Genomic DNA, 27,904 nt, shown 5'->3' on the forward strand with positions numbered 1-27,904 from the left:
GCAGACTTCACACCCAGCACCTGGGACCAACACAGGCCTTGACCTCACAACCCTGAGATCATGACCTCAGCTGAAATAAAGAGTCACATGCTTAACCAACTGAGCCACCTAGGAACCACAAGACATATACTTTAAAACACAAAGATATGGGGGTACCTGGTTGGCTCACATCGTTGTGTCTGCCTTTGGCTCAGGTCATGATCCTGGAGTCCCAGGATCAAGCCCCACATTGAGCTCCCTGCTCAGCGGGGAATCTGCTTCTCCCTCGGCCGCTCACCCCACTTGTGCTGTCTCTCAAATAAATAAGTAAAATCTTTAAAGAAAAAGATATTGATAGATTAAAAGTACAAAGATTTAAAAAAATACATCATGCACATAGTAGTGAGAAGGCTGGAATCGCTACGTTAATATGAAATAAAGTAGACTCCCAATCAAAATTATTACTAAGACTGTAAATACTGGGACTCCTGGGTGGCTCAGGAGTTGAGTGTCTGCCTTTGGCTCAGGGCGTTATCCCAGGAACCAGGATCAAGTCCCACATAGGGGTCCCTTCAGGGAGCCTACTTCTCTCACTGCCTAGGTCTCTGCCTCTCTCTCTGTGCGTCTCTCATGAATAAATAAATTAAAATTTTTAAAAAGAAAGAAAAAGACTGTAAATATTGAGTGTTACTAAGAGTAAAAAAATGTTCATGATGGTCAAAGGGTCAATTTATCAAGAGGATATAACGTTCCTAAAAGTATATGCATCCAACGGCAGAATTTCAAAATATAGGAAGCAAAAACTGACAGAACTGAAAGGCGAAACAGGAAAATCCACAATTAGAGTTGGAGATATGAACACTCCTTTTAGTAAGGAAATCTGTAACGATATAGAATTGAACACCACCAGCAACCTATAAAACCTCACTGAAATGTATAGAACACTCCAACAACATCAGAATATACACTTTCAAGTGCACATGGAACGTTCACCAAAACAGACCATATGCTGGGCTATAAAAATAAATCTTAGTATATTTAAAAGAATTGAATTCATACCGAGAATATTCTCTGACCACAACAGAATTAAGCTGGAAATATTTAGAATATAGCTGATAACTCCTAAATATTTGGAAATTAACACACTTCTAAAAAACCCATAAGTCAAAGAAGTAATCACAAGGGAAACTAGAAATTGCTTTGAGCCAAATGAAAATATATCAAAATTTGTGGGATGCATCTAAGCAGAACTTAAAGGAAAACCTATGGCTTTAAATGCTTACAGAAAATAGAAAGATCTCACCATCAGTGATCTAATCTTCCACATTAAAAAGCTAGAAAACAAGAGCAAATTAAACCCAGAGCAAGTGGAAGAGAAGCAACAAAGTGAAGACAAAAATGTTAATAACCAAAAACAATACAGAAATATGAAACTAAAAATTTACTTTGGGGGCAAAAAATCAGTGGAAGTGATAAAACTTTAACTAGATTATCCAAGAAAACAAGACAAATTATCAATATTAGAAATGAAATGGTGACCATCACTACAGAACCTACAGAAATTAAAGGAACAATAAGGGAACATTATGAATAATTTTATGCCAATAAATTCATCAATTTAGACAGAAATGGACAAATTCCTTATAAGATACAAATTTTTGGGCAGCCCAGGTGGCCCAGCAGTTTAGCGCTGCCTTCAGCCCAGGGCCTGATCCTGGAGACCCAGGATCGAGTCCCACATGTCAGGCTCCCTGCATGGAGCCTGCTTCTCCCTTTGCCTGTGTCTCTGTCTCTCTCTCTCTCATGAATAAATAAATTAAAATCTAAAAAAAAAAGACACAAATTATCAAAATGGACTGAAGGATAAAGAAATTCTGAAAAAAACCTCCAGGATTAGATGGCTTCACTGATATATTTCATCAAACTTTTTTTTTAATTTTTTAAAAAAGATTTTATTTATTCATGAGAGACACACAGAGAGAGAGAGAGAGAGAGAGAGAAAGAGGCAGAGACACACAGAGGGATAAGCAGGCTCCATGCCGGGAGCCTGATCTGGGAATCGATCTCGGGACTCCAGGATCAAGCCCTGGGCCAAAGGCAGGTGCTAAACCGCTGAGCCTCCCAGGGATCCCCTTCATCAAACAATTAAAGGAAGAAATGAGGGGTGCCTGGGTGGCTCAATTGCTTAAGTGTCTGCCTTTGGCTCAGGTCATGTTCCAAGGTCCTGGGATAGAGCTCTGCATCAGACTCCCTGCTCAGCAGGGCACCTGCTTCTCCTTCTTCTACTCTTTCTGCTTGTGTTCTCTCTGTCAAATAAAATCTTTAAAAAATAAAAATAAAAAAATAAAGGATGACACCAAACCTACATAAACTGAAACAACACTTCCCTACTCATTTTATGAAGCCAGTATTACCATGATACTTACAGGGCAATACAAAAAAACAAAACAAAACCCTAAAAACCAATAATCCTATAAACAAGACATAAAAACTCTTTAAAATATTAGCATATTGAAGTAAGGGTAAGTCATTAAGGCCAGTGAGTTTATCCCAGGAATGCAAGTTGGCCTAACAATCAAAAATCAATAAATGTAATACACATTACAGAATAAAGAAGAAATACCATATGACCTTCTAAATAAATGCAGAAAATTCAAATGACAAAATTCACCATTCAATCCTAATAATTCCCACCAAACTAAAAACTGAATGGTAACTTCCTCAACCAAACTACCAGTAGAAGGGGAACTTCTTCAAACCTGATAAAGGATATCTACGATAAGCCTACAGCTAGTATCATACTTAATGTACTAGAGGTCACAGCCAGTGCAGCAAGGCAAAAGAAACAAAAGGCCCACAGACTGGAAAGGAAGAAATAAACTGTCCTTATTTGTAGTTATTATCATGTTGGTACAAAAAATCCTAAGGGATTTTTTTTTTTTTTTAAAGATTTTATTTATCACGGAGACAGACAGAGAGAGACGGAGACACAGGCAGAGGGAGAAGCAGGCTCCATGCAGGGAGCCCGATGTGGGACTCGATCCTGGGTCTCCAGGATCACACCCCGGGCTGAAGGTGGTGCTAAACTGCTAAGCCACCTGGGGCTGCCCAATGGATTTATTAAAAAGTTACCAAAAGTATCAAAACCACAATGAGACGTCACCTCACATCAGTCAGAATGGCTAGTATCAAAACAACAAAAAATAACAAGTATTGGTGAGGATGTGGAGAAAAGGGAACCTTTGTGGACTATTGGTGGGAATATAAACTGGTGCAGCCACTATGTAAAATAGTATGGAGGTTTCTCAAAAAATTTAAAATAGATATACCATATGATCCAGTAATTCCACTACTGGGTATTTACCCAAAGAAAAGGAAAACACTAATTCGAAAAGATAAATGTACCTCTATGTTTATTGCAACATTATTTACAATAGCCAAGATACGGAAGCAACCTAATTGTCTATTATAGATAAATGGATAAAGAAGATGTCAAAAAAAAAAAAAGAAGAAGAAGAAGAAGATGTCGCACACAGAGAGGAATCTTAGTTACCCATAAAAAAGAATGAGATCTCATGACTTGCAACCAACATGGATGAGCCTAAGTGGTATAATGCTAAGCGAAAATAAGTCAGAGGACAAATACCATATGAGTTCACTTATATGTAGAATCTAAAAAAACAAAACAAATGAACAAATAAACAAAAAAGGCTCAAACAGACTCTTAAACAAAGAGAACAAACTGGTGGTTGCTAGCAGGAAGGCGAGGGCGAGAATGGGTGAAGTAGATAAAGGAAATTAAGAGGTAACAAATTTCAGGTTATAAAATAAATCAGTCATGGAGATAAAAAGTACAGCATAAAAAAAAAAAGTACAGCATATACAGTATTGTCAATAACATTATATGGTGACAGATGGTGACTACACTTACGGTGGTGACCATTTATGAAATTACAAAAAAAGCACTAAGATGAATGAATTCAACAATATATGTGCAAGATCTGTACAAAAACTACAAAATTTACTGACAAATTAACAAGACCACAAATAAATGGAGAAATATATACTGTTCACATATTAGAAGGCTCACTATTGTTATGTCAGTTCTCCCCAAACTGATCTATTATAGATTCAACACAATCCCAATGAAATACCCAACAGGTGTTTTCAGACAAACTGACAAACTGAAGTTAATTTTTTAAAAAATTATAGACATCGGGCACCTAGGTGGCTCAGTCAGTTAAGCCTCTGCCTTTGGCTCGGGTCATGATCTGGGGGTCCTGGGACCAAGTCTGTAACAGGCTTCCTGCTCAGGAAGGAGTCTGCTTCTCCTTCTCCCTCTGCCCATCCCTTCTCCTCATGCTCTCTCTCTCAAATAATCTTCAAAAAAATTATAGAAATAAAAACAATTTCAAGACTTGCTATAGAGTTACAGTAATCAATAGTATAATATTGGCATGAGAATAGACATATATCAATGGAATAGAAGAGAGAATTCAGAAACCCATAGAAACGATAATCTTTTCAACAAATGGTGGTAGAAAAACTAGACAGGCATATACAAAAAACAACCTAAGCCTTTGTGACACAAAACTCACACAATAAATAAGATGATCACTTGGGAAAGTTATGTAAACACTATGATTCAGCAATTCCACTCCTAATTACCTTGAAGAAATGAAAACACACACCCATACAAAACCCATATATGAATGTTCATAGATACTTTATTCATAACAGCCAACTACTAGAAACACAAATGTCTTTCAACAAATGACTAAAGTACATCAACGCAAGGAAAAGTTCAGCAATAAACTACAGAACTACTGATACACACAACATGGGTAAATATTAAAAAATTATCCAAGTAAAACAAGTCAAACATAAAGGATGATTCCATTTATATGAAACTCTAGAAAAGACAAGTCTAATTACCAAAAAGAAATCAGTGCTTTCCCAAGTGCAAGAGCTCGATAGGGACAGAATGACTGAAATGGAGCATAAGGGAAATTCTGGGGATACTAGGAATATTCTATCAATCTTGATTGTTGTGATGATTTCACAGGTGCACAAATTTCAGAAAAAATTACCCTAAAAATCTCACCAAAATGTACCCTAAAAATGGGTGCATTTTATTGCATGAAAATATACCTCAATAAAGTTGATTTTTATTTTTTTATTTTTTAAAGATTTTATTTATTTATTTATGAGAGACACAGAGACCTAGGCAGAGGGAGAAGTAAGCTCCCCATTGGGAGCTCAATGCGGGACTAATCTCAGGACCATTACCCTAGCTAAAGGCAGACACTCAACCACTGAGCCACACCCAGACATACCAATAAAGTTGATTTTTGAAAAAGGTCAAGGCATACATCCAGAGAAACAGAATGACCGCCAGAATTTATCTCTTCTTGCTCCTAACATCTCTTACTAAATTAGAAAAGAAAGGTCTCTTGGGTCTCTTAATCGTCTGGGTGGCTCAGCGATTAAGCGTCTGCCTTTGGCTCAGCACATGATCCTGGAGTCCTGGGATACGAGTCCTGTATCAGGCTCCCTGCATGGAGCCTGCTTTTCCCTCTACCTAGGTCTCTTCCTCTCTCTCTGTCTCTCATAAATAAATAAATAAAATCTTAAAAAAAAAAAAAAAAAAAGGTCTACTAAAGAAACTAGAAAAAGAGCAAATGAAACTCCAAATAAGCAGAAAAATGGACATAATAAATATCAGAATGGAAATCATTGAAACAGAAAAACAAAGAAAAATCAGTAAAACAAAAGCTGAGTTCTTTTTAAAGATAGTATTACATAATAGTGTTAATAAACTTTTAGCCAGACTGATTAGAAAAGAAAAAAATACAAATTACTAATACTAACAATGGGAATGATGACATCACTATGGAATACTATATAAACTTTGCCAGGGTGCCTGGGTGGCTCAGTTGTTAATCGCCTGACTCTTGATTTCGGCTCAGGTCTTGGGGTCATGAGTTCAAGGCCGCATTGGATTTTGTGCTCAGAATGGAGTCTACTTGGGATACTCTCTCTTTCCCCCTTTTCCTGCTCACGTGTTCACTTGTGCGTGCACACAAGCGTGCGCACACGCGCGCTCTCTCTCTATATATATATGTATAAATAAACAAACAAACATGTTGGGATGCCTGGGTGGCTCAGTGGTTGAATGTCTGTCTTTGGCTCAGGTCATTCAGCCCTGGGATCAAGTCCTCCATCAGGCTCACTGCAGGGAGCCTATTTCTCCCTCTGCCTGTCTCTGCCTCTCTCTCTGTGTCTCTCATGAATAAATAAAATCTTTTTTAAAAAATCTTTAAAATAAATAAGTAAAACACTTATAAGGGAATGTTATTAACTTCATGCTAATAAATGTAACAACATAGATGAAATGGTCAAAATTCCTTGAAAGATCACCAAAGCTTAACTAAAAAGAGATACGAATTCTTCTATACAAACTCTTCCAGAAAATTCGAAGAGGTAGAAAATCCCAATTCATTCTGAGGCCAACATTATTCTAATACCAAGACTAGATCAAGAAATTAAAAGTATAAACCAATGTCCCTAATTAAGGCAGATGCAAAAATGCATAACAAAATTTAGCAAATCAATGCAATGGATAATACTTTAAGACCAAGAAATGCAAAACAGGATTAATGATGGAAAATCAAATTATATAATTTTCTAATTAATGGACTTTAAAAAACACACAATACCATATGATCATCTCAACAGATGCAGAGAAAGTAGCTAACATCCATTTCCAATAAAACTCCATTTTTAATAAAACTCAACAAGCTATAAATAGAGAACACTGTAAAGTTGACAAAGGGTATCTAGGAGATACAGCTAACATAGTGGTTATTAACAGTGAAAGACTAAATGTTTTCCTCCTAAGATCAGCAATAAGTTACTTGTATTAAAATTATACTGGAGGTTCTAGTCAGTGCAATATGGCTAAAAAAAAAAGTAAATAAAAGGCATCTAAATTGGAAAGGACAAGTAAAAAATGTGTTTATTTGCTCATGACACGACCATAGATATAGAAATTGATGCAATATACAAAAAAGGTATCAAAACCAACAAGTGAATTGTCAATGCACGAAAATCACTTGAATTTCTATATACTGGCAACAAACAATCCTTTGTAAGGATGGGAGCATCTGGAATGCATACAGATGGTAAGAATACAAAATAATACAACCACTTTGGAAAAGTTTGTTTGTTTGTTTTTTTAAGATCTATTTATTTATTTGAAAGACAGAGAGTACATGCATGAGTGGGGAGGGTGTAGGGGGACGGGGGGGAGAGAAAAAAAAAATCTCCAGCAGACTCTCTGCTGAGCTTGGAGCCCAACTCAGGACTCGATCTCATAACCTTGAGGTCATGACCTGAGATGAAATCAAGAGTCAGATGCTTGACCAACCTAGCCACCCAGGTATCCTGCGTTTGGTAGTTTCTTAAAAAATTAAATAGATACCTACCATATGTCCCAATCACTTTATCCCTAGATTTTTACTCAAGAAAAATGAAAGCATATCCATACAAAGATTTGTACACAAATGTTCGTAACAGATTTATCTGTAATAGCCAAAATTTGGAAACAACCCAATTGCCCATCGATAGGTGGGCATCTGGGTATGGATAAACAAATTGCTGTATATTTCTATAATAGAATACTACTCAGCAATGAAAAGGAATAAACTATCAACAAAATGATGAATTTCAAAATAATTATGCTTCAGGATAGAAGCTAGTATATGTACTGTATGGGTCCATCAACATAAAATTCTATAAGCTACAAACTATAGTTACAGCAGACCAGTGATTACCTGGGAATTGAAGGGGACAAGGAAAGGCAGGAGGGAGGAATTACAAGGAAGCAGAAGATGTGGTGTGGTATATTTATCTTAATTGCAGTGAGTTTCATGGGTGTTTAGAAATGTTAAAATTCTGGGCACCTGGGTGGCTCAGTGGTTGAGTGTTTGCCTTTGGCCCAGGTCGTCATCCCGGGGTCCTGGGATCGAGTCCTGCATCAGGATCCCTACAGGGAGCCTGCCTCTCCCTCTGCCTATGTCTCTGCCTCTCTATGTCTTTCATGAATAAATAAAATCTTAAAAAGAAATGTTAAAACTCAAGTTAAACACGTTCAATTTGTGCAGATTACTATATTTGAATTACTCAAAAAATCTTGATAATTAGTTCATAAAATAAGAATATACAAAGGGAAGAAAAAGAAAAAAACTTAGAAATCATAAATATGAATATAAAAATAATGAAGTCAAGAAGAAGGAAATTATTCCAGGAAGCGGATAATTTGCATAAAATAATGGATGAAGAGAAGATTAAGAACTTCCAAAGAGAAAAAGGCAGGTTACATTAAAAGGAATAAAAATTAAATGAATAACAGACTTAACAAGAACGCTAGATGTATAACTTCAAAATCCAAAAAAAAAAAAAAAAATGACTTTGAAGGACTTTGGGATCAAGTCCCACATCAGGCTTCCTGCATGAAGCCTGATTCTCCCTCTGCCTATGTCTCTGTCACTCTCTGTGTCTCTCATGAATAAATGAATAAAATCTTAAAAAAAAAAGAATTCTATACCAAACTACCAATCAAGTATGAAGATAAAGACATTTTCAGATATGAAGGAGCCACCCAAATTTATCTATCAGCCTTTCTTAGAAATTCTCAAAGAACGTGCTCCACTAAAACAGATCAAGAGGAAGAAACGAGGATCCAGGAACAGGATTCAATCCAGGAGGGCAGCAAAGGGAAACACTAGGATGACAGCTCTGCAGCAAGGATAGAGAACAAGCAGTACATTGGGCAGCCCGGGTCGCTCAGCGGTTTGATGCCGCCTTCAGCCCAGGGTGTGTGATCCTGGAGACCGGGAATCGAGTCCCACGTCGGGCTCCCTGCATGGAGCCTGCTTCTCCCTCTGCCTGTGTCTCTGCTTCTCTCTCTGTCTCTCTGTGTCTCTCGAGTGAATAAATAAAATCTTAAAAAAAAAAAAAAAAAAGAACAAGCAGTACAGATTGGAGCAGAAGGACACAACGCTCTAGGAAGGCCTCCAGAAAAATTTCTTAAAGGAACTGATAGATTACTGGGTATGTCTGAGCATTTGAGGGGGGGAGGGCACAATACAGATACACAGACAACATAAAGATTAGAAGTTGCATTTGCAAAAAAATAAATAAATAAGTAAATAAAAATAAGGATAAATTAATTCATTGTTTAAAAAAAACAAGTGAATTAACCACTCCAGAAAAACAAATGATTCAAAGAAAATAAAACCATAGTATACTATTTGATTTTGCAGTGGGCAATATTTACATAGCTATAATACTGATGGATACTGATATAACCAACCATTAAGGCAGCTACTACCAGAAAGCAAAAAACAAAAAGTGTTGGTGGGGATGTAGAACCCCTGAGCACTATCAGTACAATTGTAAAATAGTGCAACCACTGTGTCAAACAGTAAGGAGGTTCCTCAAAAAATTCAAAGTAGAACTACCATATGATCTAACGATACTTCTGGGTACATATCCAAAAGAACTGAAAGCAGGGTCTTGAGGAGGTATCTGCACAACCATGTTCATAGCAGTATCATTCACAACAGCCAAGAAGTAGAAGCAACCCAAATGTCCACTGAAGGATAAATGGATAAACAGACTGTAGTATATACATACAATGGACTATTACTCAGTCATAAAGAGGAAGGAAATTCTGGCACATGCTACAACACAGATGAACCTTGAGGGCATTATGCTAAATGAAATAAGCCAGTCACAAAAAGACAAGTACTGTTTGATTCCACTCATATGAAGCATCTATAATAGGCAAATTCACAGAAACAGAAAGTAGCATGGTAGTTACCAGGGACTACGGGTAAGGGGAAAAGACTAGTTTTTTTCCAATGGATACAGAGTATGAGATTTGCAAGATTAAAAATATTAATGTGAATAAACTTAACACTAGTGAACTGCATGCATTAAAAGTGGTTTAATTGGGGGCGCTTGGGTGGCTCAGTGGTTGAGCGTCTACCTTTGGCTCAGGTCGTCATCCTAGGGTCCTGGGATCAAGTCCTGCATCAGGCTCCCCACAGGAAGTCTGCTTCTCCCTCTGCCTATGTCTCTGCCTCTCTCTGTGTGTCTCTCATGAATAAATAAAATCTTAATAAATAAATATGGTTTAATTGGTCAATTTTATGTTGTTTTTTTTTTTTTTTTATGATAGTCACACACACAGAGAGAGAGAGAGAGAGAGAGAGAGAGAGGCAGAGACACAGGCAGAGGGAGAAGCAGGCTCCATGCACCAGGAGCCCGACGTGGGATTCGATCCCAGGTCTCCAGGATCGCGCCCTGGGCCAAAGACAGGCACTAAACCGCCGCGCCACCCAGGGATCCCAATTTTATGTTTTCTTACCAGAATTTAAAAAAAAAGGATTAATGGGGTCCTGTCAGTAGACACAGGAGCCCACTTGAAGGAAGGAGTTCCCATTGGTCAAATTTGAGACAAATACATTTAAAAAAAGCAATGATTATTATCAACTATAACACATTAATTTTTAATTTTTTAAAATTTATTTATGATAGTCATCACAGAGAGAGAGAGAGAGAGAGAGAGAGGGAGGCAGAGACACAGGCAGAGGGAGAAGCAGGCTCCATGCACCGGGAGCCCGATGTGGGACTCGATCCCGGGTCTCCAGGATCGCGCCCTGGGCCAAAGGCAGGTGCCAAACCGCTGCGCCACCCAGGGATCCCAACACGTTAATTTTTAAAAATCTGTGAGGTAATAGTGATACTAAAAAAAATCTTTATAGAAAAATGGTAGATAATCATTGTAAAAGAAATTACATATTCAGAAAATAAATACTTTCTATACAACTCTCTATGAAGTAGTAGCTGATTTAGGTAAGGATTATTGATGAATGCTTAAATAATTAACAACTGCTATGGAACAAGGTATTCAAATGATACTGAAGCAACACCCCACAGATGACTTACTAATTACAAGGGGGGATTACATGTGCCTTACAATGGAAAGATGTGGCAGTTAACACTTTAATAAAGTAATCAAACTTAGCATCCCTATTAGAACACCCTGTTGTTAGATGATGCCTCCTAATCTGATACAGGATGAATACATAACAGTACTTTTGAATTGTACCAGCCAAAACTGCTTACTCTGAATCTAATCCCTCCTCTAGATCCAATTTCCAGTTTATTTGGAAATATAGGGAGATAGAAGAACAAGTTAAATGACACCACATGGAAACAATTAAACACAATTAAGAATGTGAGACAATCTACAAAACAAGTGACCTAGATTAAGAGAGACTAAGGAAACAATAATTAAACACCAGAACCTTGATTAGATCCTGTTTGAACAATTTACAGAAGACATTTTTGGGACAACTGGGAAAACTGAAATATAAACTAGATATTAGATGATTTTTAATAATTATGATTTAATATATATTTCCAATAAACATAAATAAAAATGCTTAACCTCACTAATTATTAAAATAAAATATATTAAAATATACCTATCAATTGGTGACAATAAAAATTAATACAATTTTGGGGGGCAGGACAATCTGGTAACATGTAACAGAGGTTTTTAAAATATTTATTATACTTTACCCAGCAATTCCACTTCTAGGTATTCATCCTATAGAAATAAGAGTTGTACATAAATATTTGTTGACCAGAATGTTCACTGCAGCATTACTAAAATGAAAATGGGCACAACCTACTTATCCAAGATGGAATAATAAATTATATAATACTTTGTAATCATTACAAATCTTGAGATATGTAATGTGAAGAGGTCCTTAGAATACATTAAGTATTTGGAAGATAAGTTATTTTTTGTGATTCCAGAGGGCAGAACTAGAAACTACTACTGGAAACTACAGGGAAGCAGAGTTTGGCTTAATGCAAGGAAAAATTCTTCTCACTAAAATTTTTTAAGCAATGAATGGCCTGCTTCATGATTTAATGAGTTTTGTATTAGAATTCTAAGTAATGGCTGAATGGTCACTTGGCAAAGATATAGGGACAGATTTATATGTTAGGAAATTAAAGAGAAGATATTAATGATCCTTTTCTACTCTAGGAACATGTGATTCATTAAAAGCTTTCCAGGAGCTGGAATGTCAGAAAGGAAGTTATTGGTATTTCTTTTAATGCTATTAGAGATTCATGTGGCACTAAACTAAAAAGAGATCATATGTATATTAGAATAATGAAGGTGAAGGATGATTTACATTATCATATTCTATACCAATAATATATACACCACTGATAAAGTGAAAGATGATTAACCCAATGGAGAGGACTCAAACTGAATTGGCAGGAACTGCATTTGAATCTACTAATTTTAATTTCTATGTATCTGACAAAGAATCTGAAAAGTTATACTTGTTTAAGGTGATATAACACTATACATATCAAAAAGGACAGGAGGCACTATATGCTTCCTGTTTGCTTCTGGTTGCTCTTTACTTCATATCTAAATAGATAAGAAAAGGAATATGCCCCCCCAATCTCCTCTGCAATTTAGTATATTATCTTTCAACTTCAGATGCATGAATAGTGGGCAGTCGGAAGTAATAAGAACATGATATCACACTGGGTTCCCGGAAAGTAGAAGCAAGCACTGGAGGTCTGTGAAATTTTTAGAACAATTGATGTTGACAATTCTTAGATGTCAAAAGGAATATTTTCAAATACACACAAAAGTAGAAAATAATATAATGAACCCCATAACTATTACTCAAGCTTCATTCATCAACATTTCATTAAAGCTGTTTTCTCTAATTTTCTAGGGTTTTGGCTTTTTTTCCAAGATTTGAAAACAAACACCTGACATTCATACTATTTTACCTATAAAAATTTCAGTTTGAAAGGATATCCTTTCTTGTGAATAATACCAAATATTCAATAAATGCTGGCTGCTATGGCTAAGTACTATTCTATGCCTTACACTTGTACTAAAATATTCACATAAGCTAAGGCTCATTATTATACCCATTTTGCAAATGAGAAAACTGAATTTTTATTGGCTCAAGATCACACACCCAGGAAGCAGTGGAGCTAGGGTATAAACCCAGATGTTAACGCTAGACTAGAGTTTACTTTCCCAACCACAAAGTATGTTATCTTTCCTCTACATGCATTATTCTAGCTGTTCCTTGTGGGATATAGATTATTACGGTAAAGTGTGAGAAGGACTCCTGGATGTGAAAGAGAATGGAAAAGATACTACAACATGAGCAGCTTTTCACTGCTTTTCTTGTGAAATTTTCTAAATGTCCCAAATGAGAAAGGAAAATATAATTGGATATCATCAGTATAAAGTGCCAAAGACATAAAAGAAAGTCACCTGGTAGAGGAAAAAGCAATGCTCAAGTCTCTTCCACAGAAGTTACATATACACAAACTTCTTTTAACCTGCCCCTCTAGTCAATGACCCAGATGAGGGGGGTCCAGGCTGGTGGGAGGGAGTGTCTCTAGTTCCACCAGACCTTTAAAATAGTTCATACAAAGAGGGCTTACAAGCAAAAGGCTGAGCAATTAGTACAAGTAGTATTTGAATGCTTAACGAAATCTTTGACTAAAAAATAAAAGGACCGGTAACAAGCCTTCTGGTTGATGCCTCAGTTGTAAAACCACTAAATAATTAAAGATTTGTAAAGAAAAGGAGTCTCTTCCAAATCTCTGGCCAAAAATTCCTCTAAAACTCTTCCCAGTGATTTATGACAGATCTTAGAATAACAAAATTATCTTTCCCATGAAGCCTACCTAGGGCATCTTCCTCCTTCCCCATCTTCTACTTTCCCCAAACACAAACAGAAGTGCTCCTCCCTGTTCCTAATGTACTTTAGACATAACTCTATTAGAATTATATCTCCATTGATTAGAGATACTCTCATTAGTATTGTGGTGTGATGATCTTTTCTGTCTCTGGGCTATCAATTCCTAGAGAGCCAAGACACTACTCTGGTCCTCTTTACATTTCCAATCCCTAATATTCAAACCTAACACCACTGAAAGTGTTGAGAAAGGTTTGCTAAGTGAACAAAGAAGCTAGAGATGACCGAATACAGAGCAATCTTTATGACAAGGGATTTTTTTTTTTTTTATCTTCATATCTTCAGTATAGTCCACAAGTTCCCCTCCCTTTAGGAGTTTTTCCATCAGCTACTAGTCCAGGATGAATAATAACACAGACTATAATCTCTTGAGAGTTGGAGAAAGAATCCAGCCATATTGGTTTGTAAGAGCCTTTAATGAACCAGGGAGAACTCAGCTCGAATAATCTGGAAGGTAGTCAAAACCTTTTAAGAGCTTTTATTCAAATATCAAGAGGCAGAATGGTATTTGAAATGCCTGCCTTTTACACTTATATCCTAAAGGAAACAGGGAAAATAAGTAATTATAAATAAAAAAACTAACACTTACTAAGTAACCCCTGGTCATCCATTTCTATTTTTTCAGACAAAAAATTCCCCATCTAAAAACTATGGGTCTGGACACAGCCCTCAACCATGGGGAAGGCACTCTTCATATACTGGTATAAGTCTCCTTGGATCCCCCTCTAATACCAGTTAGCCAAACCACTTTGGATATTATTCAATTAGGCAATCCCTTTAAGTAAAAATCTTTGGGTAAGAAAGTTCTCTTTCACATCAATTTAAGAAAATTCAAAATAATCTCCCAGTTTAATCTGTATTACACTGGAAAAAAAATCCCATCACATCTTTTACATGCCATTCTTTGGTTACCATGTTACCTTGGTTAGTGTCCTTTGGGTGTTCTATATGAGCAATGACTTCCTTGAGATAACTTTCCTTCTGCTTTTCTAGATCTGATTGTGAAAACGTCGGAACATTAGTCCTTGAACAAAGCAAACCAGAAGGAGGAAAAACAGTTTATTAGAACCATGAGTATGGTGCTTTGCAGGGAGAAGTTATATACTGCTGATCAGTTAGAACTAACTTTCAGAAGCAAAAAGTCTTTAAGATCCAGTGACAGAAGACAGTATTAGTCACATAATAAAGCTGAAATAGAGTATGGAGGTAACAAAAAAAAGGGAAGATGTGAAATAGATACAACCTCTATAAACAAGGCATAAGAAAGTGAAGGTTACCTAGTCCCTGGAGAAAGAAAGCACTTATTGAGTCATTTAAGGTTAATCAGGACACAACTAACTTGACAGAGCCACAGAAAAACTGAATGAGATAAAGACCAAAAAGAACCAGCTGGATGTGGCAATCAGAACATTGGTGACCTTGACAAGAACAATGTTTGGCCCTTGCTCATCCTGATTGCATTGTACTATGGAGTCAGTGGATGAGAATATTGAGATAGTAAATACACAACTGTTCCAAGTGGCCTAACTTGGCTCCTTGGTATAATTTTCATTGTAAGTCAGTCACAAAGTTTCCTTCAAATATGCAAATAAAACAAAAAACAAAAAACCCAAAAAACTGGGATTAGGGATAGTAGTCAAAGGGGACTTTAGCTTTATTTTTAATATATTTTTAAAAATTTAAAGCAGGGGATGCCTGGGTGGCTCAGTGGTTGAGCATCTGTCTGCCTTTGGCTCAGGGTGTGATCCTGGGGTCCAGGATGGAGTCCCACATCCGGTTCCCTGCAGGGGGCCTGCTTCATCCTCTGCCTGTGTCTCTGCCCCTCTCTGTGTCTCTCATGAATAAATAAATAACATCCTTAAAAAAAATTTAAAGCAGACTTAGGATCTTTGTAATCAAAACAATTTTTTTAATCTCATTATAAGGAAGCTAGTCTGACTCAACCTAAAAAATAGCTTTCCTAATTAAGAAACCCATGTAGAGACACTGCCATCTTCTGGCAACAAGAGAACAGATTGAAAAGGTACCCAAATCTGCAACCTCCACTAGAATCTTTCCCCAAGGACAGTTGTACTCCAGTTGGGAGAGATGACAAAAGTATTTTCTACATAATTGTATTTTAATATTTTTGTTAAAATTATTCTAACCTCCTGTCATATCTGTGACCAGGCTTCCCCACACAGAGGAAAAGCAATTTTACATTTACACAGTGCTTTCAAATATGTCTTTTTTACGTTTTCAAAATAACCTTGTAGAGGCAGCAGAGAAGGCTTCATTAGTCTCGTTTTGTTGACAAATAAATTGGAAGTCACAGATCATTTGATTTGTCCAAGGTCACACAGCTACATGTTAGTGGTCCCAGAACTTAAAAGTACGTTTATACCTGTTTTTGTTTTTTGTTTTTTCTACACTAAGGGAAAACTGAGGAGGGAAGAAAGATATTGAAGAGAATCAATAGAGATTGGAATATTATCATACTGTTACCTTCTTTTGGCTTGCAGAACAGGAATGACTTTGCCCAGTCTTCTCTCATTGACTTTCAGTTTCCCAGAATCCTTGTCAAGAACATCCTGCTTTCATTCAGAGTAGAAGGAAAGATAATTATAAGGAAAAAGCTGACAACACTATTTATGGACATATTCTTAAACTAAAGGCTACAGAGGCATATTCTTGAACCCTCCTGTGTGCTAGGCACTATGACAGATGCTTTAAGTGACATAGTGACTGCAATTTTAAGGAAAAGAAAGAAATTCTAAGTGGTACACCCATTGAATAGAGAGGGAATCAGGCTCAAAGGGGTTAAGTAAATTGCCCAAGATTTTTCAGCTCTTCAGTAGCTGATCAGGTGCTGTATCTCATTTAGCATGGCAACCAAAGATTGAGATTTTAAGCTAAAACCTAAAGAAAGGAAATAGAATAGTAAAATCACCATTATCTTAGTAATTATTCAGTAAGTAGTAATTTTATATACCAGTTACTATAAATACATTATTTCATTAATCCTTTCTATACTATGAAGCATTTATTTAGTATAATTTATAGGGAAGAAATATGACAAAACGCGGAGGCTAAATAATTTTCCCAAGTTCATAGTTCTAGTTGGGACCTAAATCCCAATTTGTTTGAGGAATACAAAGCTCTGCTATACAGCTTATGAATGAAAATAATTTTTCTCTTTACTTTGAAAAAAATATACTTACTTTGTTTGATGAACTGGAAACAACTGGAAACCTCACTTCACAATTTGATTTATGTGATCCATTTTTCCAGGATGACCCCGTATTAGGAGTCTCTGAATGGTCTAAGATCTGAGAGAATACAGGTGTAGGTCTCTTACTGTCAGGCATATTTTTATCAGACACAGTTTGTTCAAAGTCATTGTCTGAAGGAGAAGAGAGTGGGGGTGCATCCCAAGCAGAATTACTGGGACTGATCCCTTCAGACTCACTGCAGAGTTTGTTCTCATTTGGACTAAGACCACCTTTTCTCATCTCTTCCCCAAGGGAGGAGGGTTTTTCAGTATCTTTGGATGAATCAGTCTTGTCCTTATCAAGCACAGCATCACAAACTGTTGGATCAAATGGTGCAACAACTGTTATTTTTATAAGATTCTTTTCTAGTGCAAAGTGTCTGTTTAATGGTTTAGTAGGAGTTGGTCCATTACCAACTGATGTGCTTAGTTGAGGTAGTTTTAAGAGGCCAGGGGTCTCGGCTACTGGTCCCAAGCTGTACAATGAATTTTTCTCTTGGGAAGTGTCCAATAGAATTTCATTCCCTTTCCCTCCCTTCTCAACATGCCTATTATCTTTAAGCAACCCTCCTCCCCAAGAAAAGTGCTCATTTGATAGGTCATCATCCTTCAGGAGCTCCTGAATATCTTCCTCTGTGAAACTGAAATGGCCATCATCTTCTTCTCCCTCAGACAGATCCAGCAAGGAGTCATCCAATCCATCCTCATTCAAGGAACCCCAAGAAAATGGGGCATTGTCTTTAGGCAAGAGAGAAGTTCCAGAAGACTGTTCAGAGGGCACTAGTGAGCACGTCATATCTGGAAAAAGAAGAGGCAATTTCACTGAGGAACAGGAAATACCCTTATTTAAATACCCTTAAACTTCTATTTGTTTTACAGTGGTGATATCCTGATATTTTGAATTCTTTGCACTGTGACTTGTAAGATGAGAAATAATTTTAAGATATTTAACCTTACTAGAATCATGGAAATACACATTAGAATAATTACATACTTTTTTTCTAACAAAATAGTGAAAATTAAGATGTCATAGTATCTAAGTTGGTATGGGTATAGGAAATAAGCACCCTTACACACTATCAGTATAAGAGTGTTAAGTCAGCACAATATTTTGTGGAGAGTAACCTGCAATACCATTTGACCCCACAACTTCAATTCTGTGAATTTTTCCCACAGCAATATCTACACAAATGCACATGGATACATTTATAAGAATGTTCAAAGCAGCATTACTCAAAATTGGAGACAATCTAAATCCATCCATGGACTTAGACAGTCTAAGTCCATCACCAGAACTGCTCAGGGAAATAATGGTACATTCATACTATGGAATACTTTACAACTATTTTAAACATAATGAAATAGGTCAGTATATACTATCACAGATGGAATGATATCCACAACATACAAACAAAACAAATATATATTATGTAAAGTGTTTGGATGTATAGAAATGTATAGAAAAACAAATGTATAATTTGAAATTAGACAAAAAAAAAAAAACTTTAAGAATACAAGAATTGTCTTCCATACTGTGTGGAGCTGCTGGTGTGATCTCTTTGCCACGAGACCAAATGGAAAAAGGTTTCAGCTCCCGCTAGCTGTTCCTTTCAGGAGACTTGTCAAAATGATTGACTCCCACCTTCCTGCAGGCACAAAGAAAATTAGAGGATCTTCTCATCACTTTCAACTCTGCTAATTACAAAGTCAACTGTATTATGCTTTAAGGTGCTCCACCTATTAATTTTGATCTTGATTTTTTTTTAAATACCAGAAAGTTGGATTTTGAGTCAAGAACATCAAAGAAAAACCTTTAGAGGAAAAATTATGCAACTAAGGAACTAGTTTTGTTCCTCCCAACAATTTTGTACTTTCTTCAGAATATCATTGCTCCAAAGATGAATACTGGCTTGGGAGTACTGAGACCTTGCTTGCAGTCCTGGTTCTGTCACTAACCAGCTGCAATTAGTTGGGTAAGCCACTTAACCATTTGGACTTGTTTCCTCATTTATAAAATGGGGACAGGATGGAGAAGGGGGACTAGGCAATGTCTAAAAGTCCACCAAGATCTACTAATCATGATCACACATGCTAAAGTCTCATTTTCAATTTATATAATAAATGCAAGAACATATCCAGAAAAATATAAACACAAAACTGATGACTATTATATCCTCTGAGGGGACCAAGAGCTATCAAGGGGAGACTTCAGGGTCATTCTACTTTTCTACTTGAATATTTGTATATTACTTTAAAACCTAGCTTTTAAACAGTCAATGATGGACCTAATCTAATCAGCGGTTTAACACTGCCTTCAGCCCAGGTCATGATCCTGGAGACCCGGGATCCCAGCATGGAGCCTGCTTCTCCTTCTGCCTGTGTCTCTGCCTCTCTCTCTCTCTGTGTCTCCCATGAATAAATAGATAAAATCTTAAAAATAAATAATTTTCTAGATAGGAAAGGTGATAAAAACTTCCATTTCACATATCATGTCAACATCTGAGAAGCTGTAAGAAATGCTTAAACATTAAACTTAATAATTTGGAAAATTCCTTATTAGCATTCTAACTGTAAATTTCCCCCCACCCCACTTTCCCTCCATATCCTGAATTTTATATTTATTTCATGCATTCTTTCAGAAAACATTTTCTGAGCTAATATCATCATATAGCACTGAACAAGATAATATGTTTCTATAGGACTTCTTAAAAATAAAGATATGGTTTCCACCATTAAAGAATGTATAATGCAGCTCTCTGGGTGGCTCAGTCAAGTGTCCAACTCTTGATCTCTGCTCAGGTCTTGATCTTGTGGTTGTGAATTTGAGCCCCACATTTGGCTCCATGCTGGGTGTGGAGCCTACTTAAAAAAAATGTATAATCCTCCTAGGGAGATAACATTGAAAGTTATGCACCAATATGAGAAAACAAAATGGTATGGACAATAAAGTACTGGAGAAAGAGAAGGAAAGGAGAGGAATTATAGAACTTTAGAGTTAGGATTTATATAATGTACAACATGGTGACTATAGTTAACCATACTGTATTTTATATTTGAAAATTGCTAAGAGAATAGATTTTAAAAGTTCTCATCACGAGAAAAAAAAATTGTAACTACGTGAGGTGATGTATGATAACTTCTCTTACTGTGGTAATGATTTAGTAATATGTACATTTATCATTATATCATATGTCTTAAAATAATATGCACTATTATACATCAATTTTATCTCAATAAAACTGGGGGATAAATAAATAAAAAATTTTAAAAAGAAACTTAAATTTACTCATCTTATGAGATGGGACAGAAAGAAATATTAAATACCTATTATAAATCAAGCACTGTGAAACATTTTAAAACTTCAAATTTAACTCCTCAACATAACTCTGTAACGTAGACCTTACCAAATAAACTAAGCTTTCTGTTGTATTTAAACTTAGGCTGCTAAGACTTTTTATCTTATTTTTACCAATATTCCAGCATTGTATGAGAGAGTTCCAGGTACTGCAGGCATTGAAGTAGGTGCCTCTATGAAGAGAAAAGTAATTTTCTCTGCCCAGTGACGGGATTATTTTATATTATTTCTTTAGGCTGCACTAAGAAAAATTCTACTTAAAGTTTTAGGTGTCAAGCACAAGTATCACAGGCACTGAAGTTAAGGACCTATATTTCTGAAAAGCCCTTTCTGAGTCACTATCCCCACTCTCATCCAAACTCCTTCCAAAAAGTCTAGTTCAAGCAGCTGACATGAACAAATGAAGAGTTCAATAAATGTTCACTCTTAGGAACTAAAGTTAAGAGGCACTAAGTCACTTTAACAAGCACACAGACCAATTAATACTAGAACAAGGATCTAAACCCAGTTCTAATTCCAAAGGTAATGTCTTTTCTGCTACCCTTGTCATTGATTTGCCCAGGGTTGGTCAGCAAATGGCAGAGCCTTCTAATTTCAGTACACTCTCTAATATACTATGAAAGATAAAGATACTGAAGAGGGCTCTGATCCCTTGGCAAAAATAATTTAAGCCACTTTATTATACACAGGCTTCCCTTGAATTCCCAGGGAAGAACATGAGAAATGTGGCCAAGTCTCACTGGAAGAAAAACATCGTTACTTGCAAACTTGACTATATACACATGATCAATATCCTTCATAACAAGTGAAAGAATTCCTACATAACAACCAGAGGCACAGAGCTGGCTTTCCTGAGCTTCTTTCAGGGAATGTTCCAACATGCTTGGGAGCAAAAGCATGCAAAACAATACAATTTTTACCTTGTACAAATCATTCTCTCCACAATTTTAATTCCTCATTTAAGAAAATGCCTTTTATTACACATAACTTAAAGGATATACAAAAATAACAGTAAAACAAACCCCACATGCCTATCACTCAACCCCAACAACTATCAACCTATAGCAAATCTTGTCCCATCTACTCCTCCACTTTACTGGATTATACTGAAGCAAATCCCAGGTACCACATCATTTCACCTGTAAGTAACAAGGATTCCTTACGATAAAATACATGGTTCGGGTATCCCAATTATTTTAACATCTTACTTTTTAAGGATTAAAAAAAATCAGCATCCAAATAAATCTACACACTACAACTGGCTGATATGTTTTATATTCTAATCTATAGATTCCTCATCTTTCTTTTTTCTTGCAATTTGTTAGAGAAACAATACCATATAGTGTATGGATACATATATGTATCATTAAATTATAAAAACGTGCATGGGAATAAGAAGCTCAAAATTCAGGATAATGGTTACCTCTGGTGGTGGAGAGGGGAAGAGAAATGGCAAGGAGGCATGATTAACTTCAATTATATCTGTAATGTTTCATTTCTTAAAATTTTTTTTAAAGACCTATATGAAAGATGCCAAGGGGTACCTGGCTGGGACTCTTGACCCTGAGGTTGTTTTGAGCCCCATATTGGGCACATAGAAATTACTTTAAAAATAGATATACGTGGCAGGGCGCCTGGGTGGCTCAGTTGGTTAAGCAACTGTCTCTTGATATCAGCTCAGGTCTCAACCTCAGCGTTTTGAGTTCAAGCCCTGTGCCGGGGCTAAAAGGGGAGAGGGAGGAGCAACATAATGAGACCGAGAAACCATGTTAGAAAGATTACATTTCTCCTGTTTCTCTGCTAAGTCCCATTTACTCATGTTCTATATTTTGCATCTGAGTAAAACAAAGCTATGTTGCCCCTCTAAGGGGAGACAAGAAAGTTAATCATTCTCTAAGTTCTATCCTAGGCCCCAAACACCTGATAACATCCAAGAAGCAGATCCCAAACATGTTCTTAGACATTAGCTTCAAACAAACCATGGCTGACACTGGCACCCTACCTTCAGTGATAAATGTAATAACACCTATTGATCACCTGACACTCACCTTTGGTCAGAGGCTACCTTGGGTTCCTGAAGGAATATTTACCCTGGATCTCTTTCCAATATAAATCCACAACCTCAAGTGACAGACTTAACTTTTCATTTCCTGGGTCTCCCAGACAGTTCATCTGCTATACTCTATCACACTATTCATTTTTTTTCTTCCTTTTTTTTTTTTAATTTTTATTTTTTTATGATAGTCACACAGAGAGAGAGAGAGAGAGGCAGAGACACAGGAGGAGGGAGAAGCAGGCTCCATGCACTGGGAGCCCGATGTGGGACTCGATCCCGGGTCTCCAGGATCACGCCCTGGGCGAAAGGCAGGCACCAAACCACTGTGCCACCCAGGGATCCCCTCTATCACACTATTCAATGAACTCTGCTCACTTGCTCCTGGTTCCCATTTGATTTCCATCCTGTGCGAAGCCAAGGACCCTGTCAGCTGGTATCTGAGAGACCCCTTCAGATTCAGCCTGCCTACATCAATAAGATAAAGCTGAATGATGTATATAATGGTATCATTACGTTACTTCCGATAAATTCATATGTTTAAAATATTTAATAATAGGGACGCCTGGGTGGCTCAGCAGTTGAGCGTCTGCCTTCTGCTCAGGGCATGATCCCAGGATCCGGGATAGAGTCCCTCGTCGGGCTCCCTGTGGGGAGCCTGCTTTTCCCTCCACCTATGTCTCTGCCTCTCTCCCTCTGTCTCTCATGAATAAATAAATAAATCTTTAAAAAAATTAATAATAAAAATATTTTTTAATTAAGAAGTCAGCAGAGAAAGGCAATGATTACATTCTGTAGTTTCAAATGTCCTCTCCTATACAATAGGGACCATCACAGCAGCTACCTCAACGTGTTGCCAGAATTAAATGAGACCATGAACATAAACCACTTATTACTGCAAGCACAATGGAAAAGCTCAGTAAGTAGTGGTTATAGTTTCTACTTCACCCCACCAGCATCACCTCTCTGCCCTCTAAAGTCTTAATGAAGCATAGCAATGGCAGGAAAGAATACTAATCTAGTTCCTTGCTTGTTAAGAAATAGTATACTCTAATCTCTTCTAATTTAACCAAGCATTCAACCATATTGCCACTGAATTAAAGGCCAGGCTGTGTGGACATCTAAAGTATCAGGCAGGGGCAGTCCAGGTGGCTCAGCGGTTTAGCACCTCCTTCAGCCCAGGGCCTGATCCTGGAGACCCAGGATCCAGTCCCGCGTCCGGTTCCCTGCATGGAGCCTGCTTCTCCCTCTGCCTGTGTCTCTGCCTCTCTCTGTGTGTCTCTCATGAATAAATAAATAAAATCTTTAAGAAAATAAAAATAAATAAATAAAAATATATCAGGCAAATCCTTTGAACTAATAGTTACTGAAGTATCCTGTATAGAGGGACTGAACTAAAATTCAGAGACCTCACATGTCACTTAAAGTCGCTGGACCTCAATTCAGATGAGAACACTCATCTGAAAAATGGGGGATAATTATACGCTGTTAACTTGAAACAGAGATTATCATGAGAATCAAATGAGGGGATGTTCACAAAAGTATTCTAAACCTAAAAGCCATATACTAATGAAAGTTGATATTTAATGAATTTGCCAGAGGGTGGGAAAAAATCTCAGATAAAATTAAGTTCTAAAGTGAAGTTCCATAAGACAGCCTCGGCACTTCTCTACCATTTTACTGTTAACTGCCTTTCTTGGCACTTGCTTTGTAACTTCCACCTAAAATGAGGATCTCTTTAAGGGAGGAATATTTTTCCCATCTCCCAAGTCTATCTCTTAATTCTTCTGCTCCCCATCCCTTCTGTGACCCTATTCTGTCCTTCCACATCTCTCTCACCTGTCCACCCCCTTCTTCACACTTCAGTTTACCACCCCCTCCCTCTGTTCTCTAACCACCTAGCTGCAACCTCAGAAACTGGTTCCCTTGCTATTTTTATCCTACCTAAGAAAACCTATTGCCTTAGAACACGAAGTCTTATTTTATTCAGGCCACTAAAATTGCAACACCAGATACAATCCCATATTCCTTTCAAGGTTCTAAAACCAAGACCATTACCAAGCTAGATCTGATATGAATGGCCAAGGGCAAAGATTATTTCCAAGCCTTTGATTTCCAACCTTCTCCACAGGTAAGGCGGCACATAGCACAAAAGACACTCACTCACTAGGCTTTTATCACTCCATAAAAATGGGCATAACATTTAAACAAAATCAAAGTGAACTGGAATTATCTGTAAGAATTCTGCAACTTCCTTTGAAATGGAAATACTACTGTAGGACAGAAAAACCACCTGGGGTGGAAATCTCTGCTTTAGCTGAGCATTTCACTAGATAAGGATTCCAGGACCCTCATCTCACGGGGGCACAGAAACTAAATACTACTAAGCTGCAGCAACAGGTTTCTTTTTAAAAAGGAAAGGTTTCAAAAATAATTTAGACAGGATTGCTAAAGCTTGCAGCCTCTCACAAATCCACAAGAAACTGGAGATCAGCAGGTGGGCAATTCAATCACATCTTTCCCCTCTCCGGGGGTCAACCCGGCGGTGCCAGCCGCCTTCCCTCCGGCCCAGGCAGGAACCGGTGGCACCTCCAGCCCTGAGAGCCAAGAGTAAGGGTAACCCATGTCCACCCTCCGTAGAATACTGCTTGGGCTCCCCCCTGCTCTCCCCTAGCAATGCGACGGCCTCAGAACGGCTTCGCCCTCGGGGCTGGGCCTTCGCACTTCCCTACTCCCTCCCCCCAAAATACCAAGAATTCCCGCCTCCCCGCGGAAGGCGGGAGAAGCGCGGGCTTGCTCCCGCCCCTCCCCCCGCAGGGGCCCAACTGACCCCTCAGCAGGCCTGCGTGGTGCACCCCTCCCCCCGAGGGTGGTCACTCACACCCACAACTCAGCGGGACCGCGGCCCCGCCAGCCCCAGGGGTGGGTCATCCTCTCCCTCCCCCACCCGCCAGCCGCGGCGGGAAGACCGCGATCCTCTCCCCAGCAACAGCCCCCCCTTGGGGCCGGGACAGCGGCACCGCCAGCACCCCCGACACACTCCTCCTCCTCCACCCTCGCTGGGCAGGGAGACTGGCGGAGGTCCCTGCCTCGCAGGTGACCCCACAGCCTTCCTCTTCCTCATCTACCGCCCGCCGACGGGAGGTGGGGCGCAGGGACACTCCCCCTCCCGCCGCCATCACCTGAGGAACGACAACCAGCCCTCTCCCAGCAGGGCAAAGGCCTCCCAACCCTTCAACGGGGTGGACGGGCATGTACGGCCCCCTGGAGAAGCAACAGGCGCCCCCATCCCCCTCCCAGCCGGGAACGAAGACCCCCTCATCCCTCCCGCTCTTCACCTCCGGAAGCGGGGCCGAAGCCTGGGCGAACGACTGCGCCTCACTCCGCCCCCTGCGCCATTTTATCGCCCCCTCCCCGACCTCCCCCACCCGAGGCTGTCGGGCCAGCGCAAGGGGGCGGGCAAACGGGCAGTGATTGGCAGGAAACCACCCCGCCCCTCGGGGGGTTGTGCCCCGCGCAGGCGCCGCAACCCCGCCCTCCGTACCGCCTCGCCTGCCTACTGGCTCCGCCCCTTTCCCGTCTCATCGACCCGCTCGACTCTCAGTTGCTCCGGACTCTCCTCGCCACTCTTAGGCGAAGGGTTCAGGCCGAGCAAGCCGAGCGACGAGTTCAGCTGATGCAACCTAACTCGGCCCGCGTGACAGTTCCCGGCACGCGGCGGCGGCGGCGACCGAGGAAGCGGCGCGGTGCCGGGCTAAGCGCGGGAGATAGGGGCGGCGGAGCCATGGGGGACGCTCCGAGCCCTGAAGAGAAGCTGCACCTTATCACCCGGAACCTGCAGGTCGGGCCTCAGGGTTGGAACTACGCTGTTGGGGGGGACTGGGGGCTCGAGGTCCAGTGACCCTGAGCCTCACTGTCGGGTCCTGAGTGTGTAGGGTCGGGGGACTCCGCGCTGCGGCAGCCCAGAGGCTACAGCCCTCGCTGCTGGTTGGTCGGTCGGTCAGCCAGTCAAGCCGCGATATGTCGGTCGCACAAAAATGACAGTGGGCTCACCTCCTGTGTGCAGTTACCTTGTGTTGGTCGAGCCTTGAATCCAGGACTCCCACCCCACCCACCCTATTATGTGCCAGGCGTGGTGCATGGCACTGGGGATACGTCAGAGCCCTGCCCTCCCAGGGCTTGTCTGGAGGGAACTGGACGTTAAGAAAGACCCCCTAATTCGAAAACTTGGTTACATTTTGAAACAAGTACTGCAAAGTACTATCCGTGGGGCTTTGGAAAGAATTTAGGGGCGAGGACTGGAGGGAGTGTCAGGGAAGGCTGAGGAAGTAACCTCGAAACTGCGCCTAGATGATGCAAATCACTTCACTCCACATCTGTTCTTACCGTCTCCGGGAACTGCAGGAGTAGAAGTTAACCTGAAGAAGAGTGAGTTGGGGGGTCATTTTAGGTAGAAGGAAGCCAAGTCAAGACCTAGAGCGGAGAAAGAACACTGGTTCAGAGAGAAGGCTAATTGGGCTGGAGTAGAGTGAGCAAAGTGCAGATCAAATATTAATAAATATTTATATTGCTCCTTTCCTTACCTCTTTCTGGCCTCTATTGTCACAATATAGAGAAGGCCTTTCCTGACGACTTTATTTAAATAACAAACCCCCTGCCACCAGAACTGTCTCATTTCCTCTATAGTCTTTTTCACTGTTGTTTGTCTGCTGAAGTACCACCATCTGATACTATGTGTTTTACTTGTTTGTTGAAAAGGAGTAGGCAGGAACCAGGTCATGAGGGCCTTTCAGGCTGTGTTTAAAAGTGAAGTTTATTCTAAGAGCAGTGATATACACGTTGGTTAGGCCACAGCTTGGGTTTTTTTTTTTTTTAATCCTTTTTTGAGATACAATTCACGTACCAAAAAATTCATCCCTTTAAAGTGTACATTTTGGGGTCCCTGGGTGGCTCAGTTGGTTAAGCATCTGCCTTTGGTTCAGGTCGTGATCCCACCGTCCTGAGATTGCCCCCCCCCTCCCCCCGCATCAGGCTCCCTGCTTGATGGGCACCCTGCTTCTCCCTCTCCACCACTTGTGCTCTCTCATGCTCGTGCTGTCTCTCTCTCAAATAAATAGGTTAAATCTTAAGAAAAAAAAGAAAAAGAAAGTGCATTTCTGTGGGTTTTAGTATAGTCACAAGATTGTACAGTTAGCACCACTATCTGATTCCAGAACATTTTCATCACCAAAATAAAACCTGTACCCATTTGACAATCACTGCCCATTTCCCCCCTCCCTGCAGCCCTAGGGGAACACTAATCTACTTGCTGTCTTTAATTTGCCTATTCTGAACATTTCATATGAATAGAATCATGTAATGTGTGGGTTTTATGTCTC

At 39.2% G+C, this 27,904-nt stretch overlaps 2 protein-coding genes across 13 annotated transcripts in view; one reads left to right on the forward strand and one right to left on the reverse strand.

The window, feature by feature from the left end:
• The window catches only part of S100PBP (S100P binding protein), a 54,568-nt gene that overhangs the window by 14,141 nt on the left and 12,523 nt on the right, over positions 1 to 27,904 (reverse strand). For 2 of the 9 annotated variants that reach the window (XM_038531195.1, XM_038531191.1), the window contains exons 1-5: positions 25,865 to 26,013; positions 18,652 to 18,764; positions 17,069 to 17,916; positions 16,353 to 16,441; positions 14,789 to 14,892 (exon numbers count right to left, since the gene is read on the reverse strand). In XM_038531195.1, the coding sequence (XP_038387123.1) occupies positions 14,789 to 14,892; positions 16,353 to 16,441; positions 17,069 to 17,914 (1,039 nt within the window). In that variant the 5' untranslated portion in view covers positions 17,915 to 17,916; positions 18,652 to 18,764; positions 25,865 to 26,013. Of the gene's footprint in view, positions 1 to 11,634; positions 11,663 to 14,788; positions 14,893 to 16,352; positions 16,442 to 17,068; positions 17,917 to 18,651; positions 18,765 to 25,864; positions 26,015 to 26,070; positions 26,095 to 26,579; positions 26,602 to 26,912; positions 27,000 to 27,904 lie in introns of those variants that run through there. The other 7 variants (XR_005355878.1, XM_038531192.1, XM_038531193.1 and 4 more) reach the window with 7 other exon arrangements.
• Positions 26,134 to 27,904, forward strand: part of YARS1 (tyrosyl-tRNA synthetase 1) — a 31,184-nt gene continuing 29,413 nt past the window's right edge. The window contains exon 1 of one of the 4 annotated variants that reach the window (XM_038531187.1): positions 26,134 to 26,367. In XM_038531187.1, the coding sequence (XP_038387115.1) occupies positions 26,203 to 26,367 (165 nt within the window). In that variant the 5' untranslated portion in view covers positions 26,134 to 26,202. Of the gene's footprint in view, positions 26,368 to 26,704; positions 26,955 to 27,904 lie in introns of those variants that run through there. The other 3 variants (XM_038531188.1, XM_038531190.1, XM_038531189.1) reach the window with 3 other exon arrangements.

Source organism: Canis lupus, chromosome 2 (assembly GCF_011100685.1).
Source record: "Canis lupus familiaris isolate Mischka breed German Shepherd chromosome 2, alternate assembly UU_Cfam_GSD_1.0, whole genome shotgun sequence".
In the NCBI taxonomy this organism is placed as follows: Eukaryota; Metazoa; Chordata; class Mammalia; order Carnivora; family Canidae; genus Canis; species Canis lupus.